This window comes from Rattus norvegicus, chromosome 3, assembly GCF_021556685.1.
Source record: "Rattus norvegicus strain SHRSP/BbbUtx chromosome 3, alternate assembly SHRSP_T2T, whole genome shotgun sequence".
Lineage (NCBI taxonomy): Eukaryota > Metazoa > Chordata > Mammalia > Rodentia > Muridae > Rattus > Rattus norvegicus.
The window spans coordinates 97,116,677-97,135,410 of NC_141536.1; the positions used below are offsets into that span (position 1 = coordinate 97,116,677).

Genomic DNA, 18,734 nt, shown 5'->3' on the forward strand with positions numbered 1-18,734 from the left:
ATTATATCAAGATTTTGTAATTACTATATAGTAAAACAAATTAAACTCATTCTTTAAAAACAAGTATTCCATTATTTCATAGTCAAAATCAAGTATATTATTATAAAATATATGAAGAGTATATAATATGTGCTGTCTAAATAAAAAGCATGGTTAAACTCATTTGATAAGTGAAAGGCAAACTTCATATTGTACACAGAAGATATATTTAAAGCCAAAGTATCAGCCGTATGTTTATTTTCATGCAAATATATCAAAAACAAACTTCAGGATGTAGCATCTTGTTTTTCTTTAAAATTGATGTATTAAGCTTATTTTTTTATTTTTTGTTTGTGTATCTTGGATTTTTTTAAATTAATTAAGTTATTTATCTCAGTGGCAGCTTCCCCTTCCTTTTCTCCTCTCCCAGCCCCTCCCTCTCACCCTCCCTTCCACTTCTCTTCCCTCTCCTTTCTCCTCCAAAATCCTGAAGGCTCCGATTGATATCAAGTGGCCTTGGTATTTTATTGGGTGTTTGAATCTTGCCAGGTGGTCATTTGCACATTTTCTTCTTGATTTATGATAAGAACAAAAATTAGTAGAGTTGCCTTAATTTTTTTCTATAACATGTAAAAATGCTACATTTAAATTCTTCTCCCCTTATTAGTGATATATTTTCCCAACCATGGCATTTTTTAAAATATATTTGGTAGTATTCACTGATATCACACTACAAATACACCAATTTTACCACATATTTTTTTTGTGTGTGAACCACTGAAAACATGTTTACTCAGAATTTGGTTATATGATTAAAGTACAGCAAACAACCTCATCTGTAATATGTATTTACTTCATGTCACTTAACAGATTTTTCAGTAACTGAAAATAGTCAAGAAGAAAAGCTAGCTGTAACTTTTGTCACAAATTTGAGAACAATGGTTGGTCAAAATCTTATTTAGTATCAAAATTAAAATGGTTGCAGGGAAATCTCAAGTACAGAACAGTCTATTTCTACAGTATAATTATAATAGTTTGCAATAGCCTGTAAAATAAAAGTTCTAATAATACAAAATATCTACATACAAGATCTGAATTAGGTAAAGATCTAATCCATTCTAATGAATTTTCACATCGGTGCTAGTAGTATTCTAATTTATTCTGGTTCTCTTAAGTAAAATAAAGGTAAGTTGAAGATACTGTTTGTTATACAATAATAATGATATTTGTATACCTTTGTTTATGCTTTCAGATACTAGTCATAACAAATTATATCTTACAATTTTACAATTGAACAACTAAATAAAATGTAAAAATGGAAGAAAAAAAAACAGTGGATCTATTAAAAACTAAATTTTAAGAAGTTTAAAGATTCCTAATTATATTTAAAATTAGTTAAATTAAAATTTAAAGCATAGCATGTCACTTGTTAACAAAAGAAAATAATAGGAATTAAAATTTAACAATTAAATTTTTACATACAGATAATTGAATGCTTTCATTGCCATCAAATTTTCTTTGATTTTCCTCCAATTTCATTTGTAGATCTTCTGTTGAAAAAAAATCATTATTTATTTAGATTAATTTACATATGAATAAAAGCATTAAATCATACAAAAATTGAAAACTTTTAGTGAAATTTTGTTTGATTTTTTCGCATTTACAGTTTTATTTAATTTAATTTTTACCTGCATACATACTGAAGTAGAAAACACAGATAACCAAAAAGAACTTCAGTATATCATAAAGCTTCCATATTCATAAATAAACATATGCTAAGCCTTCTGGTCTCTATCTACACCCAGAGCTAAGGCTGTCTCAGTACTCCAGACCCAAAACCTGCCCAGAGAAAACTGGTCTTACAGGAGCTCCTAAGCCCACAGGTGAGAGCCCACTATTGGTCCACTAACTATCTGAAGAGGGAGCCTCCAAGAGCACAGAGAGCACAGGAACTCTGGAGCAGCCTGGGACAGGATCATCCATTGTTGGTCTGTGCCCAGAGCTAAGGCTCTCCCACAGCCTTCCAGACCCAAAACATGCCTGGAGAGAGATCTTCTCCCAGGAGTACTCTCAGTTCTAAGACTACAGACTCACAGGGCCACAGAGGGACAAGCTCTAGTCACAATCAGCAAGATCAACAAACATCAGAGATAACCAGATGGTAAAAAGCAAGTGGAAGGGGAAGCTCTTGGTCCTGCCAAGGTTGGACCCCCCAATGTAGGGGATTGTTGTGGGGGGGCAGCAATGGGGTGGCTGGGGCAGGGAACACCCATTTAGAAGGGGAGGGAGAGGGCTTAGAGGGTTGATGGATCAGAAACCAGAAAAGGGAATAACATTTGAAATGTAAAAAAGAAATGCCCAATTTAATAAAAAAAGGGGGAAAATAAAAAGAAAGAAAAAGAACCTAAGCAACAGAAACTAAGACTACAGGTCATCATCAAAACCCAGTTTTCCAACTAAAGCGAGGAATGATGCCCCAACTCACTAGAAGAGCAATATTTGGATTGAAACTCACATCTCATGATGATAATAGAAAACTTTAGGAAAGAAATAAATAACCCCTTAAGGAAGTACAGGAGAAAACAGGTAAATAGGTAGAAGCCCTTAAAGAGGAAACACAAAAGCCCCTAAAGAGTTACAAGAAAACACAACAAAACAAGTGAAGGAATTGAACAAAGTCATCCAGGATCTAAAAATGGAAATAGAAACAATAAACAAATCACAAAGAGAGACAACCCTGGAGATAGAAAACCTAGAAAAGAGATCAGGAGTCATAGATGCAAGCATCACCGACAGAATACAAGGATAGAAGAGAGAATTTCAGGGGCAGAAGATAATATAAAAAACATTGAAACAATTGTCAAAGAAAATGCAAAAATGCAAAATGGTCATAACTCAAAACATCCAGCAAATCCAGGACAAAATGAGAAGAACAAACCTAAGAATTATAGGTATGGAAGAGAGCAAAGTTTCTAAACTAAAGGGCCAGTAAATACCTTCAACAAAATTATAAAAGAAAACTTCCCTAATGTAGAGAAAGAGATGCTCATGAACATGAAATAAGCCTACAGAACTCAAAATAGATTGGATTAAAAAAAATTCTCAATCAGAAAACTTTGACTAAATAATCACTATTTTGACTAAAATACTAAATGCACAAAACAAAGAAAGAATATTGAAAGCAGGGAAAAAAGGTCAAGTAACATATAAAGGCAGACCTATCAGAATTATACCAGACTTCTCACCAGAGATTATGAAATCCAGAATATCCTGAGCAGATGTAATACAGACGCTAAGGGAACACAAATGCCAGCACAGTCTACTATACCCAGCAAAACTGTCAATTAACATAAATGGAGACACCAATATATTCCATGACAAAACAAATTTACACAATATCTTTCTACAAATCCAGCCCTACAAAGGATAATAGATAAAAAACTACAACACAAAAAGGGAGACTACACCTAGAAAAAGCAAGAAATCAATCTTCTTTCAACAAATAAAAAAGAAGATAACCACACATACTTAATTCCACCTCTAAAAACAAATATAATAGAAAAAAATCACTATTTCTTGCTATCTTTTAACATCAGTGAACTCAGTTCCACAATAAAAATACATAGACTGACTGACTGGATACATACATAGGACCCAGCATTTTGCTGTATACAGGAAACACCTCAGTGACAGTCAGACTTCAGAGTAAAAGGCTGGAAAACAATTTTCCAAGCAAATATTTCCAAGAAACAAGCTGCAGTAGCCATTCTAATATCAAATAAAATCGACTTGCAACAAAAAGTTATCAAAAAGGATAAGGAGGGACACTGCATATTCATCAAAGAAAAAAATCTACCAAGATGAATGCTCAATTGTGAACATTTATGTTCCAAATGCAAGGACACCTACAGTCATAAAAGAAACTTTAATAAAGCTCAAATTATACATTGTACAACACACAATAATACTGGGAGACTTCACCACCATACTAAAAAGAAATCAGAATTGAAAAGGGAGACATATCAACAAAAACTTAGATTATTCAAAAAATTATGAAATCCTTCTCCACTAGTCTATAGTCAACAAAGCTGGAAAATCTGGATGTAATGGACAATTTTCTAGACAGATACCAGGTATTAACTTAAATCAAGATCAGATAAACTATCTAAACAGTCCCAAGAAACTTTAAGAAATAGAAGCAGTCATTAATAATCTCCCAACAAAAATAAAAAGAGCCCAAGAGCAGATGGGTTTAATGTAGAATTACATCAGACCTCAAATAAGACCTAATGCCAATACTGTTCAAAATATTCCACAAAATAGAAACATAAGGAACAGTACCCAATTTGTTCTTTTAAACCACAATTACACTTATACCTAAACTTATACACAAAGAGCCTGCAAAGAAAGAGAACTTCAAACTATTTTTCCTCATGAATATCGATGCAAAAATACTCAATACAATTCTTGCAAACCGAATCCAAGAACACATCAAAACAATCATTCACCATGATCAAGTAGGTTTCATCCCAGGGATGCAGAGTGGTTCAATACACGTAAATCCACTAACATAATACACTATATAAATAAACAAATAAACAAGCAAAAAAAACCCCTACATATCTTCTCATTAGATGCTGGGAAAGCATTTGACAAAATTCAACACCCCTTCATGATAAAAGACTTGGAAAGATCAGGAATTCGAGGCCCATACCTAAACATAGTAAAAGCAATAATATACAGCAAACCAGTAGCTAACATCAAACTAAATGGGGAGAAACTTCAAGCAATCCCAATAAAATCAGGAACTAGACAAGGTTGCCCACTTTCTATCTATTCAATATAGTACTTGAACTCCTAGCCAGAATAATCAGACCACAAAAAGAGGTCAAAGGAATACACAATGGAAAGGAAGAATCAAAATATCACTATTTGCAGATGATATGATTGATATGTGACCCCCAAAATTCCACCAGAGAACTCCTAAACCTGTTAAACAACTTCAGCAAAGTGATTTGATATAAAATTAACTCAAACAAATCAGTAGCCTTCCTCTATTCAAAGGATAAACAGGCTGAGAAAGAAATTAGTGCAATGCTCCCTTAACAACAGTCACAAATAATATAAAATAACTTGGTCTGACTCTAACCAAGCAAGTGAAAGATCTGTATCACAAGAATTTCAAGTCTCTGAAGAAAGAAATTGAAGGTCTCAGAAAATGGAAAGAACTCCCATGCTCATGGATTGGCAGGGTTAATATAGTAAAAATGGCTACCTTGCCAAAAGCAGTCTACAGATTCAACGCAATCCCCATCAAAATTGCAACTCAATTCTTCATAGAGTTAGAAGGGACAATTTGCAAATTCATTTTGAATAACAAAACACCCAACATAGTGAAAACTATCCCCAACAGTAAAAGAACTTCTGGGGGAATCGCCATCCCTGATCTCAAACTGTATTATAGAGAAATAGTGATTAAAAACTGATAGGAATTGGTACAGAGACAGGCAGGTATATCAATGGAATAGAATTGAAATGCCAGAAATGAACCCACACATCTATGGTCACTTGATCTTTGATGGAGGAGCTAAAACCATCCAATGGGAAAATGACAGCATTTTTAACAAATGGTGCTGTTTCAACTAGTGGTAAGCATGTAGAAGAATGCAAATCAATGCACTCATATCTCCTTATATAAAGCTTAAGTCCAAGTGGATCAAGGTCCTCCACATCAAACAAGATACAATCAATCTAATAGAAGAGAAAGTGGATAAGAGTCTTGCACTCATTTGCACAGGTGGAAATTTCCTAAACAACTCCATTGGTTCATGCTTTAAGATCACGAATTGATAAATGGGAGCATAAGAGACTATTAAGCTTCTGTAAAACAAAGACATAGTCAATAGAACAAATCGTAAACCTACAGATTGGGAAAAAAATCTTCACTAACCGATACCTGTTAGAGGGTATATATATATATATGTATATATAGAGGGTATATATATATATATATATATATATATATATATATATATATATATAAAGAAGCTAACCACCAAAAGAGCAAACAAACAAATAAACAAAAAAACCCAACTCAATCAAAATATTGGGTATTGCAAATTGCCCCTTCTAATTCTATGAATTTACAACAGAGGAATCTCGAATGGCTGAGAAGCAACTAAAGAAAAATGTTCAAAGTCCTTAATGATCAGAGAAATGCAAATCAAACAACCCTGAAATTCCAAGTTATACCAATCAGAGTGGCTAAGATAAAAAACTTAGATGACAGCACATGTTGGCAAAGATGTGGAGAAAGAGGAAAACTCCACGTGTGATATTGCAAGCTGGTACAACCACTCTGGAAATTGGTCTGGAGGTTCCTCAGAAAATTGGACATAGTACTACCTGTGGACGCAGCTATACTCTTGGGATGTACCCAAAATATTCTATACACACACACACACACACAGACACACACACATAGACACACACACATACACACACACACACTCACACTCACACAAACACACAGTCAAGTACTGCTGGATCTGGGTTCAGACAGAGAAGAGGTACCTAACCCTCATTAGGCTGGGGGCCCCAGAGTGTTTAGAGTTCTGGTGTAGTGAGGGGTATGGGGGTGATGACATCCTCATGGAGACAGGGGGTGCGGAGTAGGATATGGGATGGACCTGGAAGGGGATCAAATCTGGAGTATAAAGAAAAAGGATAAATAAAAATTTAAAAATTAAAAATAATATAGGGGGTTGATAGAACATCACCAGATTAACAGAATCAAATAACATGGAAGAAGAGCACTGTCTAACAATTGAGTTTAGTATAGTGTTTAGATGGGCACACCACAGGGTATCCACATGTTGACTTTTATTCCCATGATGGTCACAATAACTCAGACCGAAGTCATCTTGGAATATAATATATACACAAGCATATATATATATATATATATATATATATGTATACACACACACATATATATATATATACACAAACATATATATATATGTATGTATACACACACACACATATATATACACAAACATATATATATGTATATATACACACATATATATACAAACATATATATATGTATACACATATATATATACACAAACATATATATATACACACACACACATATATATATATGTATATATATATATGTATACACACACACAAACTGGAATTCAGGGAATTTTCAAATACTATATCAATCAAATTTTCACTGGAAAGCTCAAAATATAATCTATTCATTAAATGATAGTATTTAATGGCAGTAACTATAATTTTATTCTTCACTTCTAATTTTCTATTCAAAATTTAATTTTAAAACTCAAAACCAATACAGAGGCGGATTTACCCATCCAAACATTGTACTAAGCACGGGGATCCCTTGGGGAAGTTAGGGCAAGGACTGTAGGAGCTAAAGGGGTTTGCACCCTTATAAGAATAACAACAATATCAACCAATCAGAACCTCCAAAGCTCTCAGGGACTAAACCACCAATCAAAGAGTACACAGGGTACCTATGGCTCCAGCTGGATATGGAGCAGAGGATTTTCTTACCTGGCATCACTGGGAGGGGAGCCCCTTGGTCCTGTGGAGGCTTGATGACCCAGGATAGGGGAATGCTAGGCCAATGAGGCGGGAGTTAGTTGGTGGCAGGTGAGGAAGCACCCCCATAGGGGCAGGTGTAGGGAGAGGGGGATAGGAAGCTTGTGGAGGGGAAACTGGGAAGGAGGATAGCATTTGAAATGTAATTAAATAAAATAACCAATACTTCTCATGCAACTCTCTTTTTGACAATCACAATCCTAAATGGTACTGAACTTTCACAAGCTGTATGATAAATTACTACTGGATACATCTTAACACTTGCTAAAAATTTGATAAGCAACTATTGGGCCATTAAAATATATTGGTCCAGCTGATTTTAATAAACAAATTTCAAATGATTTATTGATGGCATATAAGTCTTACCTTCTCCTGCATTCGGAGGATTTGAGAATGTTGGACTTATTCCCACTGATGAATGAAGAATATGCCTGGGTGGAAGATGCATAACACTATCCTGGCAAAGTCAATATCAATAGTAAATTCCATGAGTTTATTTTCCAATGACTTTACTATAACATAAATGAATTTTCTATTATAAATTAGCAAATAGTCTTGAAACCAAAAGGAACATGTTTTTAAACTCAGCAAACACAGAAATATAAAATGTTTTAAAATTCAGAAATATATAAAGTAACCAGGAGATCAGTGCATTGTTGTTGATATCTCTATGTTCTTCTCAATAAAAATTATCCTACTTCTCATAATAAAAGAGGAATAAAAGAAAGGAACAGTGAAGAATAAAAGATAAAAATAAATCTTAGACGAAGGTTAATTAGGAATCCTGTGCATTCTATGAAATTTCTAAAATTACAACAAGTTGAATATTTTTTAAATGAATTTTAAATTCTGTAGAAGTGAATCCAAGGTATTTACATAAGAAAATTTCATTTAACCTATGATAAATTGTTTTATGAAAGGAATATTAAAGTAGCAATTTAAACTTAACATTGACTTACAGATGGTTGAATATTGGTATTGCTCTCAAGATTGTTTTGATTTTTCACTGGTTCATCTTTTAATTCGACTTCTGTTGTTTTTTATGAATTTGAAATTAAAAAGCAAAAATGAAAATGAGGACTAACATTTTGAATGGAGCAGTCTTTATATTCAAAGACTAAAGTTTAAATTTTCATATTAAGAATTATATATTTGTTTTTATGACTTTAATGCTAAAGTTTAACATTCTAAGGGCACCCAGGGACCAATCCACCTTGGGATCCATCACCTCTGCTGACACTAAACCCTGACATTATTGCTGATGCCAGGAACTGCTTGCAGACAGGAGGCCAGTAGGGCTGTCCTCCTAGAAGCTCTGCTAGAACCTGACTAAGACAGATGCAGATACAGTTAACCACTGAACTGAGCCTGGGGACCCCAACAGAAGACTGAAGAAGGGAAGGACTGAAGGAGCTGAAGGAGATTGCAATTCCATAGGAAGAACAATAATATCAATTAACCAGACCATTCAGAGCTCCCAGGGACTAAACCACCAAACAAAGAGAATACATGGTATCTGTTTGGCTCCTGCTACATATGTAGCAGAGGACTGCCTTATTTGGCATCAATGGGTGTGGAGGCCCTTGGTCCTATGGAAGCTTATTGCCCCAGAGAAGAGGATGCTAGAAGGGTGAGATGGGAGTAGGTGGGTGGGTAAGGGAGTACGCTCTTAGAGGCAAAGTGGGGGGGGGAGACCAGGAAGGGAGACAGTATTTGAAATGTAAATAAATGAAATAGCTTTATATATATATATATATATATGTATATATATAATTAACATAAAATTCAATAATTTCAATTATAAAAGGGTCCAAATTCAAGGTATGACCTTATGTCAGATGTTCATTCCATATTACCTCCCAATTAGAAACATGCAAACCCATGGAAAGTCATACACTCTATTATATGTTTCTATTTCAAAACAAGACAGAGTTCCAGGTGGTATGGGTGCAGGGGAGCTGTCCCGAGGAGGGAGAGATGTCCCTGACCCTTATTTGGTCAAAGCTGGAAAAACTGGCTATAATGGGATGGGCACAGGTAAACTGGCAAGTTTGCCAATTTAGCTACCACTGAGGAGCAAATTCGGAGTTTTGAGGTGGCCCACCTCAACATACACCCCATCTGAACTGCTAGGGCACATGAAGGGACCATTCTTGCAAACTGAAAACTGTGTAACACACCATGACTCAGTTAAGAGTCCAAGGTGAAATTTTGTTTTATTTTGTTTTCTATTGTGGAGAGGTTACAAAGGTGAAGGGACGATATAAATGGACAAAGGGAAGGGCAAATGAGGTATATGATGTGAAAATCATAAATAATAAATAAAAAGTTTAATTAAAAAGATGATTCACTATAATCATGTTGGCTACATCCCAGAAATGCAAGTATAGTTCAAATGTGTCAAACAATAACCATATTCTAAAATTCAAATAGACTAAAGGACAGAAACAACATGATCATCTGAAAAGATGAACAAAAGACTTTGACAAAACTCACACCTGTTCATTTAAAAGTCCTAGAATATCTAGGAATATAATGAACATATCTAAACTTAAAAAGGCAGTATATAAGTCGATGCCCTATGGCTTGCTCAATGAAGAAAAAAATTTCTAAAACTCAAAACATTTCCACTAAATTTAAGAACAAGACAAACATAACCACTCTATCCTCTTCTATCAATGTAATTATGTGAGTCTTATCTATGGAAATAAAACAAAATGAGATCAAGATCATATAAAATGGAAAAGAAGAATTCAAAATAGCTTTATTTGCAGGCAATATGATTTTATACATCAAACCCCAAAGTCTCCAGGTAAAACCTCCTATAACTAATACATACATTGATCATATCAGTAGCCTTTCTACATAATAAGAAGAAATAAACATGGGAGAGATTTCTATTCATGACTGCCCCCAAAACAAAATATCTTGGAATAAATGTACCAAATTAAGTGAAAACCTTGTATAACCTAACCTCCAAAACACTGAGGAAGACAATTGACAGTCAGAAGATGAAAGCGACCCCATCCCCAAGGTTTCATATGACTCATTGTAAAAATGACTGTCCTACCAAATGCAATTTATACAAATCATCATCAAAAGTCCAATGTCATTTTTCACTGAACTTAAAACTTAGTTTCTACACAGAATAAGCAAAGCTTCCAAGATAGCCAAAACAACCCTGAACAGAAAAAAAAAAACCCTGAATGTATGACCATTCTATATTGCAAGTTATACTGCAGAGCTATAATAATGAAAACAGTATGACACTAGAAGAAAAGTGAATTATAGTAGATCAATGGAATAAAATTGAGGACCAAGGTCTAAGTTATTGCTCTTATATCCACTTGTTTTTGACAGAGTCCAGTTATGCACATTGAGGAAATAACAGCAATTTCAACAAGTGATAGTCATATTTCATAATCATATGTAGAAGAATAAAATGAGGTTCCTTGCCTCTCCCTAAATAAATTTTAACTCCAAATTGTCCAAATACTCCAACATAGGATCTGATGCCATTTGTCTGATAGGTAACAAAGTATAAGATACATTTGAAATCATTGACACAGAAAAGCACATTCTGAATAAGACCCCAATAGGACAGAATTTAAGCTCAAGAATTAATAAATGGAATCTCAGGAAATTAGAGTGCTGTGACATTCATGTTTAAACATATATATTTAAATGTATCCTTCCTTGCTTCTACTGGATATTCTCATCTTGGTTCATATTCAGTATCTTGTATGGAGCAACATTATATGTAACATCAAATTGGGAGTATGTTTGGCTGACAGATATTTATAATGATTTATTATAAGTAAGAGAAGCTATGCTAAGACCCTGTCTTCCAATTTTCATGTCTTTCTAGAAGTGATGAAGACAAAAGGAATAACAATCTTTTTCAATACCTCCCCATCATGTTTCCATACCACTAACTTATTCCTCAAAACTGCTCATGTAGCGGACACTCTATTCTATAGTTACAGTTGGGTCTTCTCCTTGAACACTCTCAATTTAAAATTGAGAAACATCATATTGTTTGTAATATATTGCAACCTAATAAGTTATATTACTTACTGCATTTCATATCACTCCCTTTGATTTAATAAAAATCTTTTGAAATGACTTGCTGAGGATATGATCTTTACCTTTTCCTCCTTCATTTAGAAGATCCGTGGCTGCTGATGAAGGTGGTGCATGGAACAGATGTAGATCAGACATGTTATACTGGTACAACAGATACTAGCAGTTAGTTCCATGAAGATCTCCACTCACAGAGTGCATTTATTTACTATTATGAAAGCATTATTATCTTTTTTTTTTGAGTTGAGGACCGAACCCAGGGCCTTACACTTGCTAGGCAAGCGCTCTACCACTGAGCTAAATCCCCAACCCCTTATTATCTTCTTATAATTAAGAGGTCAGGACACATTTCCAGATGAACTCCGTGTTAAGCATGTTGTTAATGGTCTTGGTTCTCTGATTTCCCGCTCCCTCTCCCATCTGGGTTTATAAAGATTTCTGCTATAAACACATATTGTTTTTAATTTCTTTGCCCATGATGATACCCAACCCTTTTCTCATAGTTTGGACACTTCACTATTACACTGGAAAAGTTTTCTGAATTTTCTGAATTTTTACTTTTTCCTCTATGATGGCATACTTCAATAATGTTTAGCAGTGTTCAATAATTCTACAGCTTATTTAATTCTACAGTATTATTTGCATTGATCCCTTGGTATGTGTTTTCTGATTATTTGGTTAGTTTATCAAAGAAAAGCATCTGCTATGTCTACCATGCCTATTTCCTTTCTTCCTGTCACTGAATAGATAGATATTCCATATGTGAAGAAATGAATCAAGGTCAACGAAAATAAGAGAGCTTGACTGTGACTTCTATGTGTGACTGATTTAGTGGCAAGATTTTCTGAAAAAAAAACTATTCAACCTTAAATTAAATGGCTTTGATAAGACTTCAAGCACGGATCACTCTACATGCACGAATCAGTCTCCCCACATTTTTTTCACAAAGTACAAATGCTGTGTCAGATATTTATGTGGTGAGTTTTAGTTAGAGCCAAATCTACCGTATTCTAGTGTCAGCCTGGGCTGTGTCAGTGAGCATTATTTTTTTTTTAAGAACAAAATACACCTGCAATACCTGTCAGGAGCAGAGTAAGAAGATGTTTGGTCTGTACTTTGTGTTTTATATTTATTTAATAAAGTTATAGTAATATTCTTTGTGGTTTTACAGTGTGGGAGGGGAAGAAGGGATACAAAAGGAATTATATAGAATGTTATTGAGAACAATTCCCAGAGAAATTTAGCACTGAGGAAAAATAATTATAAGAAAGTTCTTTATTTCTAACCAGTTAAATGCTTTAAAATCAATTTTTGTTGTTGTTGTTGTTGTTGTTGTTGTTGTTGTTGTTGTTATTGTTAATCATTCCACTTCTCTGCATCTCAAATGATATCCTACTTCCTGGTTCCAGAAACCCCCATCAACACATCCACCTACTCCCCCTCCCCTTTTCCTCAATGAGGGTGCTTCTCCACCCACCCTTTCCTTGTACTATTCATGATAATCAGTGTCTAGAAGATTTCAGTTTAGTGTATTGGACATGAATATTAACATTTATCTAGAAGTGGAAGCTCATTTCAAAAGTACATACAGTCGACCGAGAACTCTCGCGTCCATCACGGTTTTTATGGCTGCCATGCGCTTTCATCTGTATGTCCACTTCTGTTGAAATTAACCAACATTTTTATTTTTTAAAATAAACTAGAAATAACATTTCTAAACTGGAAGTCTGTGCAACCACAGAAGAAAAAGTTATTATGAAACTTACATAATAGTTTTCTTAGTTTAAAGCTCAGTGAGCTTTAATATTCACTGACATTCAAAATTCATGTAATAAACAAGAAACTCCATGCACAGTTCATATCATAAAGAATTCCATGCCTAAATATAAAGATATATCGCATGTTCATCTCCACAGCCAGGCTCCAAAAGAAACCATATACTTATTAGTTTTAAAAATAAACAGAAAAGAATACTACTGAATAAAAATAGACAAAAATAAGCTAATCAAATATAAAAGATATAGATTTGGGGCTGTAGTCAATATTTCTGAAGGTAATAGGACAATTCACTAAATCTGTGCTTTCTTCTACAGGTTATGGAAAGGAAAAAACATGCTTCATTAAATTGCCATATATAGATTTCTATTACATACAAGAGATAATAAAACTCAGAGGCAGCCAATTTGATCGACCATAACTTAGAACACAAATTCCATGTGGTCAACAGATAAGATGAGTTTCCATATGTAATAACTATATACCTCATGCACAGTTCTTTTAAATATAGCACAATGTCACTCAAAACTCCGACTGGGAAAGAATTATTTGCCTTAGCATCCTACAAGGTTGGTATAAACATATAGGTATAAATCATGACACAAATGTCATATACATTTTAAAACTCTCAAATATGTGATCTTTCCATAAGTAACCCATAAAAGAATCTATAAAAAGCATGCTTCCTAAAAGGGAATATGAACTTAGTTGCATACACGAAGAATGTTCAAGTATCTTAGTTATACTAACAATGCTATTTCTTTGAATTTTAATAGAATAAATTATTTTGAAACTATGATGTTAGAATGGTGTTTGGATCATTTATGTCCTACTTTTCCATAAGTTTTGTGAAATAAAGGTTTAAAGATTAAAGCTCTATAATCACTTCAGGTGTTTTGAAACAATTGCCCCAGGAAAATTAAGTTTTACAGAATTACCAGATGGATGCTCTTGTTCATGCCTCCACTCTGATGACTCAGGGGGAAGAGAATTTTCTCTGTGAGTTGATGGATTTTTCTGTTGAGATTTGAAACAGGATATTTATTGAATTTTCTGTTTGACACATATTGCAATGAGTATAAGCCATGATAAAATATAAAGATTTACCTTCCATTCAGGATGCTTCTTGTGAGAACCTAAGTAGAAATATACAATCAAGTATATGTTAATATCCCTATAGGGTCAGGATTTTATTCAGAATCATCATGGCAAACAGCCTGGAATTAAGTTTGAGATAGTTGCTAAAGTTAGAGTGTCAGTAAACTTTCACATCATTTTTCATCTATTGGTGTCACAAAAATAAGGACTAGCCATTTGAAAGAAAATCATAAATACGCAGTAAATTAAAGTTATGTGAATTTAGAATATTATCTTAAAGGCCTAAGGACAAAACTCACATATACTAATGCAAGGTTTGTAATAACAATTACAGAATTTATTCTGGAATTCCAGATGAAGTCGAATACCTGGGATGTCATTCCAATTACCAAGGCTGGTAGTACAATGTAACACCATGTGCCTCCAATGAAACAATTTAAAATCATTCAGGACAACATATGGTAAAAAGTTTTCATTCATTTTACATTATACTGAAAGTTAGTAAGCATAAAACATTCACAAAAGTATAGTAACAGGCACACCATTTATCACCAAAAATGTGAGCTGAACTGATCAGCTTGGACATTCACTTAAGGAATAACAAAGCAGAAAATACTACGTATACAAGAGGGAATTGGGTATGGTGAGGACTGTATTCCCTTTAATCTCAAACATGCACATGGGGATTCTTAGAAAGTAGTTTTAGGGAGCTTTGTGAACCTAAACTTCAAAATGTGTTTTGGTAGAAAAATAATGCCATCGAAGGTAAATGATAGACCAAGTGTTCACAAATGTACAAGTTAGAAATCAGGAACTAATTACCATAGAGTCAGAGTAACATGCTACCCAGGCATATTTGATAGTCAACAACTGGATCCTAAATGGCCTTTGAGCTTGATTGTAGCATCAAAATGTCTGTATCCCATACTAACATTTAAGAATTTAGACTTCAATCAGAAATTATTACCAAAGTCCACAAAATTTGAGCATTTGTTGTTAGTATGCAGTCTGCATCCACATTCTTTTGATGCACCCTGATGTAACAGAGCCTAGATAATCATTTCCTTGTAGTCTTCCAAACCGACAACCAAAGGAGCCAGTCATTACACAGATCTCTGATCTGCTGATGACAGGCCTGTTCAGTTATCTCCACTTCAGGGTGTTCTTATTTTAACCAAAATGACAGTGCCTTGGAAAGAGCAACACTTTTCATGACATTAAACTGTGGCATGTATGGCTGACAGAGAAGTTTGGGACTATCACTAAATGTTTTCTAAAAGATCCTCTAAGAACTACACTTCCATTTATTCCTACAAATAAAGATGTGAAGAATATCACTCTGCCTTTGGTCTTTGCATTTTGTTTTCATACTATTGGTTCACAGCATATCCCGCCCCCTACCTCCCAAACCCATGTCAAAACTTGCAATCATTTCTTAAAGAAGTCACCTTCGTATCTTGAACTTTAAAGACTTGTCTCATATTACTTCTTTTCTAAGCTTCCTATAATTTTAATCTTCTATTTCCATCTCCTTTCCAAATACATCTTGAAATTCTTTACTTTAAAAATAGTATATACTTAGTTGGTTTGGAGGGCCGTGTTCTCCTCATGTCCTCTATACCTGTGACTCCTATGATTTTTCTCACAGTCTTCTACCAGGCTCCTTCATTTCTGAGAGCAGGAAATGATGGAGTCATCCAATACTACCCCTCTATATAGTGTCTGGCTATGTGTCTCTGCACCACTCTCATCTACGGCTGGGAGAAATGTCCTTTATGAATATAGCAAATGGGTTCACAAAGACGGAAGAGGCAAGTATGAGTCCTACATGAGTCTGCACCAGGTCTTCTACATATGTGATATGGTGTTAGCTTGATGGGTTTGTGGAACTCCAAGTGGGTGTTTTTATGACCTTTTTCCTGCTCCTGAGACTCTTTTCATCCTCAATATGAGGGATTTTTGCCTTGTTCATTGTATCTTGTTTAGTTCTATTTGACTGTCATCTCATGGGAGCCTTCTTTTTTATGAGGAGGAAATGGAGAGGAAGTGGATTTGATGGAGAGGGAGTTGGGGAAAGAGTCTCTACCCAACTACTGACTGAAACATACAGATACCCACAGTCAAATATTGGATGGAGCTCAGGGACTCTTATGGAAGAGTTAGGGGAATAATTTAAGACCTTGAAGGGGTGAGGAACTCCACCAGAAGACCAACGGAGTCAAATAACTTGATGGCCTCAAGCTCTCAGAGACTGAGCCACCAAAGAGCACACAGGGGCTGGACCAAGGCCCTGACACACATAGGTAGCAGAAGTGCAGCGCAGTCTCTACGTGGTTTCCCCAAGAACTGGAACACAGGCTTTCCCCAAAGCTATAGCCCAACTGTTGCATCAATTTTCTAGTATGGCTTCTTTGTTTGGCATCAGTGGGAAAGGACGAGCCTTTCCCACTTGCAGAGGCTTGGTGAGCCAGGGTCAGGGAATTGGAATATATGAGGGTAAGGGGAATACCCAGGGGGCATTCACCCTCTCAAAGAATGGAAATGGGGAAGGACTCTGTGAAGGGGATGGGAGGTGGTGTAGAGTTGGACAAACAAAAACATGATATCTATTTTTACAATTCAGTTTTCATCAGGGACAATTTATATATATTGAAAATTCATGGGATATATAACATATTACAAGTGCATTCATATTTCTTAGAGCACTTTTTATTGGCAAGACTTTTAGCTAATGGCACATTGTTTGTTCTGTTTCAATATTATTTGAAATTGCTTAGTGATTATACATGATTCTTACCTTTCCCTTCTTCATCTAGAAAAATCTGTGGTCTTTGAGTTAATCCTAATGACAAATAAGGACTAGGCCTTGGTTGAAGACAGGTAAAAGAGTCCTAGTAAAAACAAAATCAATAGTGAATTCCACAAAAAATCTAATAACTTTGTGCAAAGTACATTAATTCCATTGTTCAAAGTAGATATGCTTGAAAATAAAATAAGCATGTTTTCAAAACAATTACAAAAAATGAGAATATGCTATATATCATATTTCAGAACAAAGTTTATGTATTTATTTTAATAAATACTTATTCTTCATTAGACATATATATAATAAGAAAAGAATACTTTCAAAAATGTTTTTAATTTTAATTTTAACTAGACTATATTAATATAGTTTTACTTTTTTCTTTCTTCCAACACTGCCCATGTAACTTTTGCCATTTTCTACCTTTTGAAAACATGACCTCCTTTCTTTCCTTGTTGTTGTTATAGTTGTATGAAATGGAAAATTAATAAAAATTTTGTGCATTTGTTTTAAATAAAAGAGTAGAGATTCTAGATATATTATAGAAGTTTTTCCATTTTTTAAATGGCAAATATTAGTTAAAAGGAAATCAGAGCATATGTTAGTAGGTGTTTGAATTAAGTCTTGGTCTAATAGGATACTTTCTTCCACTGATAGGAATAAACAGGGCATGAAGCCTGATTATCTGAGTCCCAGCCTCCTTTCCAATCATGGCTTCTAAAGACTTAAATTATAATCAAGTGTGGCTTCCTTTCCTTTGCAACCATGCTGTTGGTGAATTATTTCTAAGGTAGCCACTCTGACACTTCTGAAATGTTTTCCATGAGTTTAAAGCCATACACTTACTCTGCTTACCATTATGAAAGAGAACTTCTTTGGGGCCACAAGGTCAGTACTATTTGTGTGTGAACTTATTCTGGTTTTTAGTTACTTCATTGTTTTACTCAAGTGGATCACACAATCTCATATACTAAGCCTGCTGTCTCACTGGCTTTCACATCAAAATACTTCTAAGATACTAAACAAGAGTGGGATACAATGGGAGAAAAACATTCTGGATGTAACTTCTGTTTCTGCTTTGATGAAAAGAACTGATGTGAAACTATTCATCAGGGGAATGGAAATGGCCTTACGGAGAACTTGAACACAGTTTTTCTCTTTCTATACGATACTTGACCTATCAGCTTTCTGCAACTATAAATAGAATAAAGAACCCACATTATGTATTTATATTAGAACAAGATCTAACATATTCTGATGTCAACTAATGTTTTGCAGTGTAATTTGACTGATTTCCCCAGTCAAGCGAAAGAATAAGTTATGAAGTGATTGTTTGAAGCATATTAATGGGAAGTCAATGCAA

At 34.5% G+C, this 18,734-nt stretch overlaps 1 protein-coding gene across 1 annotated transcript in view; it reads right to left on the minus strand.

The window, feature by feature from the left end:
* The window catches only part of Potefam1l1 (POTE ankyrin domain family member 1 like 1), a 185,901-nt gene that overhangs the window by 62,948 nt on the left and 104,219 nt on the right, over positions 1–18,734 (minus strand). The window contains 8 exon segments of the mRNA XM_087654945.1: positions 1,462–1,529; positions 7,978–8,068; positions 8,571–8,641; positions 11,760–11,838; positions 13,284–13,354; positions 14,409–14,487; positions 14,578–14,606; positions 17,366–17,459. Of these exon segments, the coding sequence (XP_087511071.1) occupies positions 1,462–1,529; positions 7,978–8,068; positions 8,571–8,641; positions 11,760–11,838; positions 13,284–13,354; positions 14,409–14,487; positions 14,578–14,606; positions 17,366–17,459 (582 nt within the window).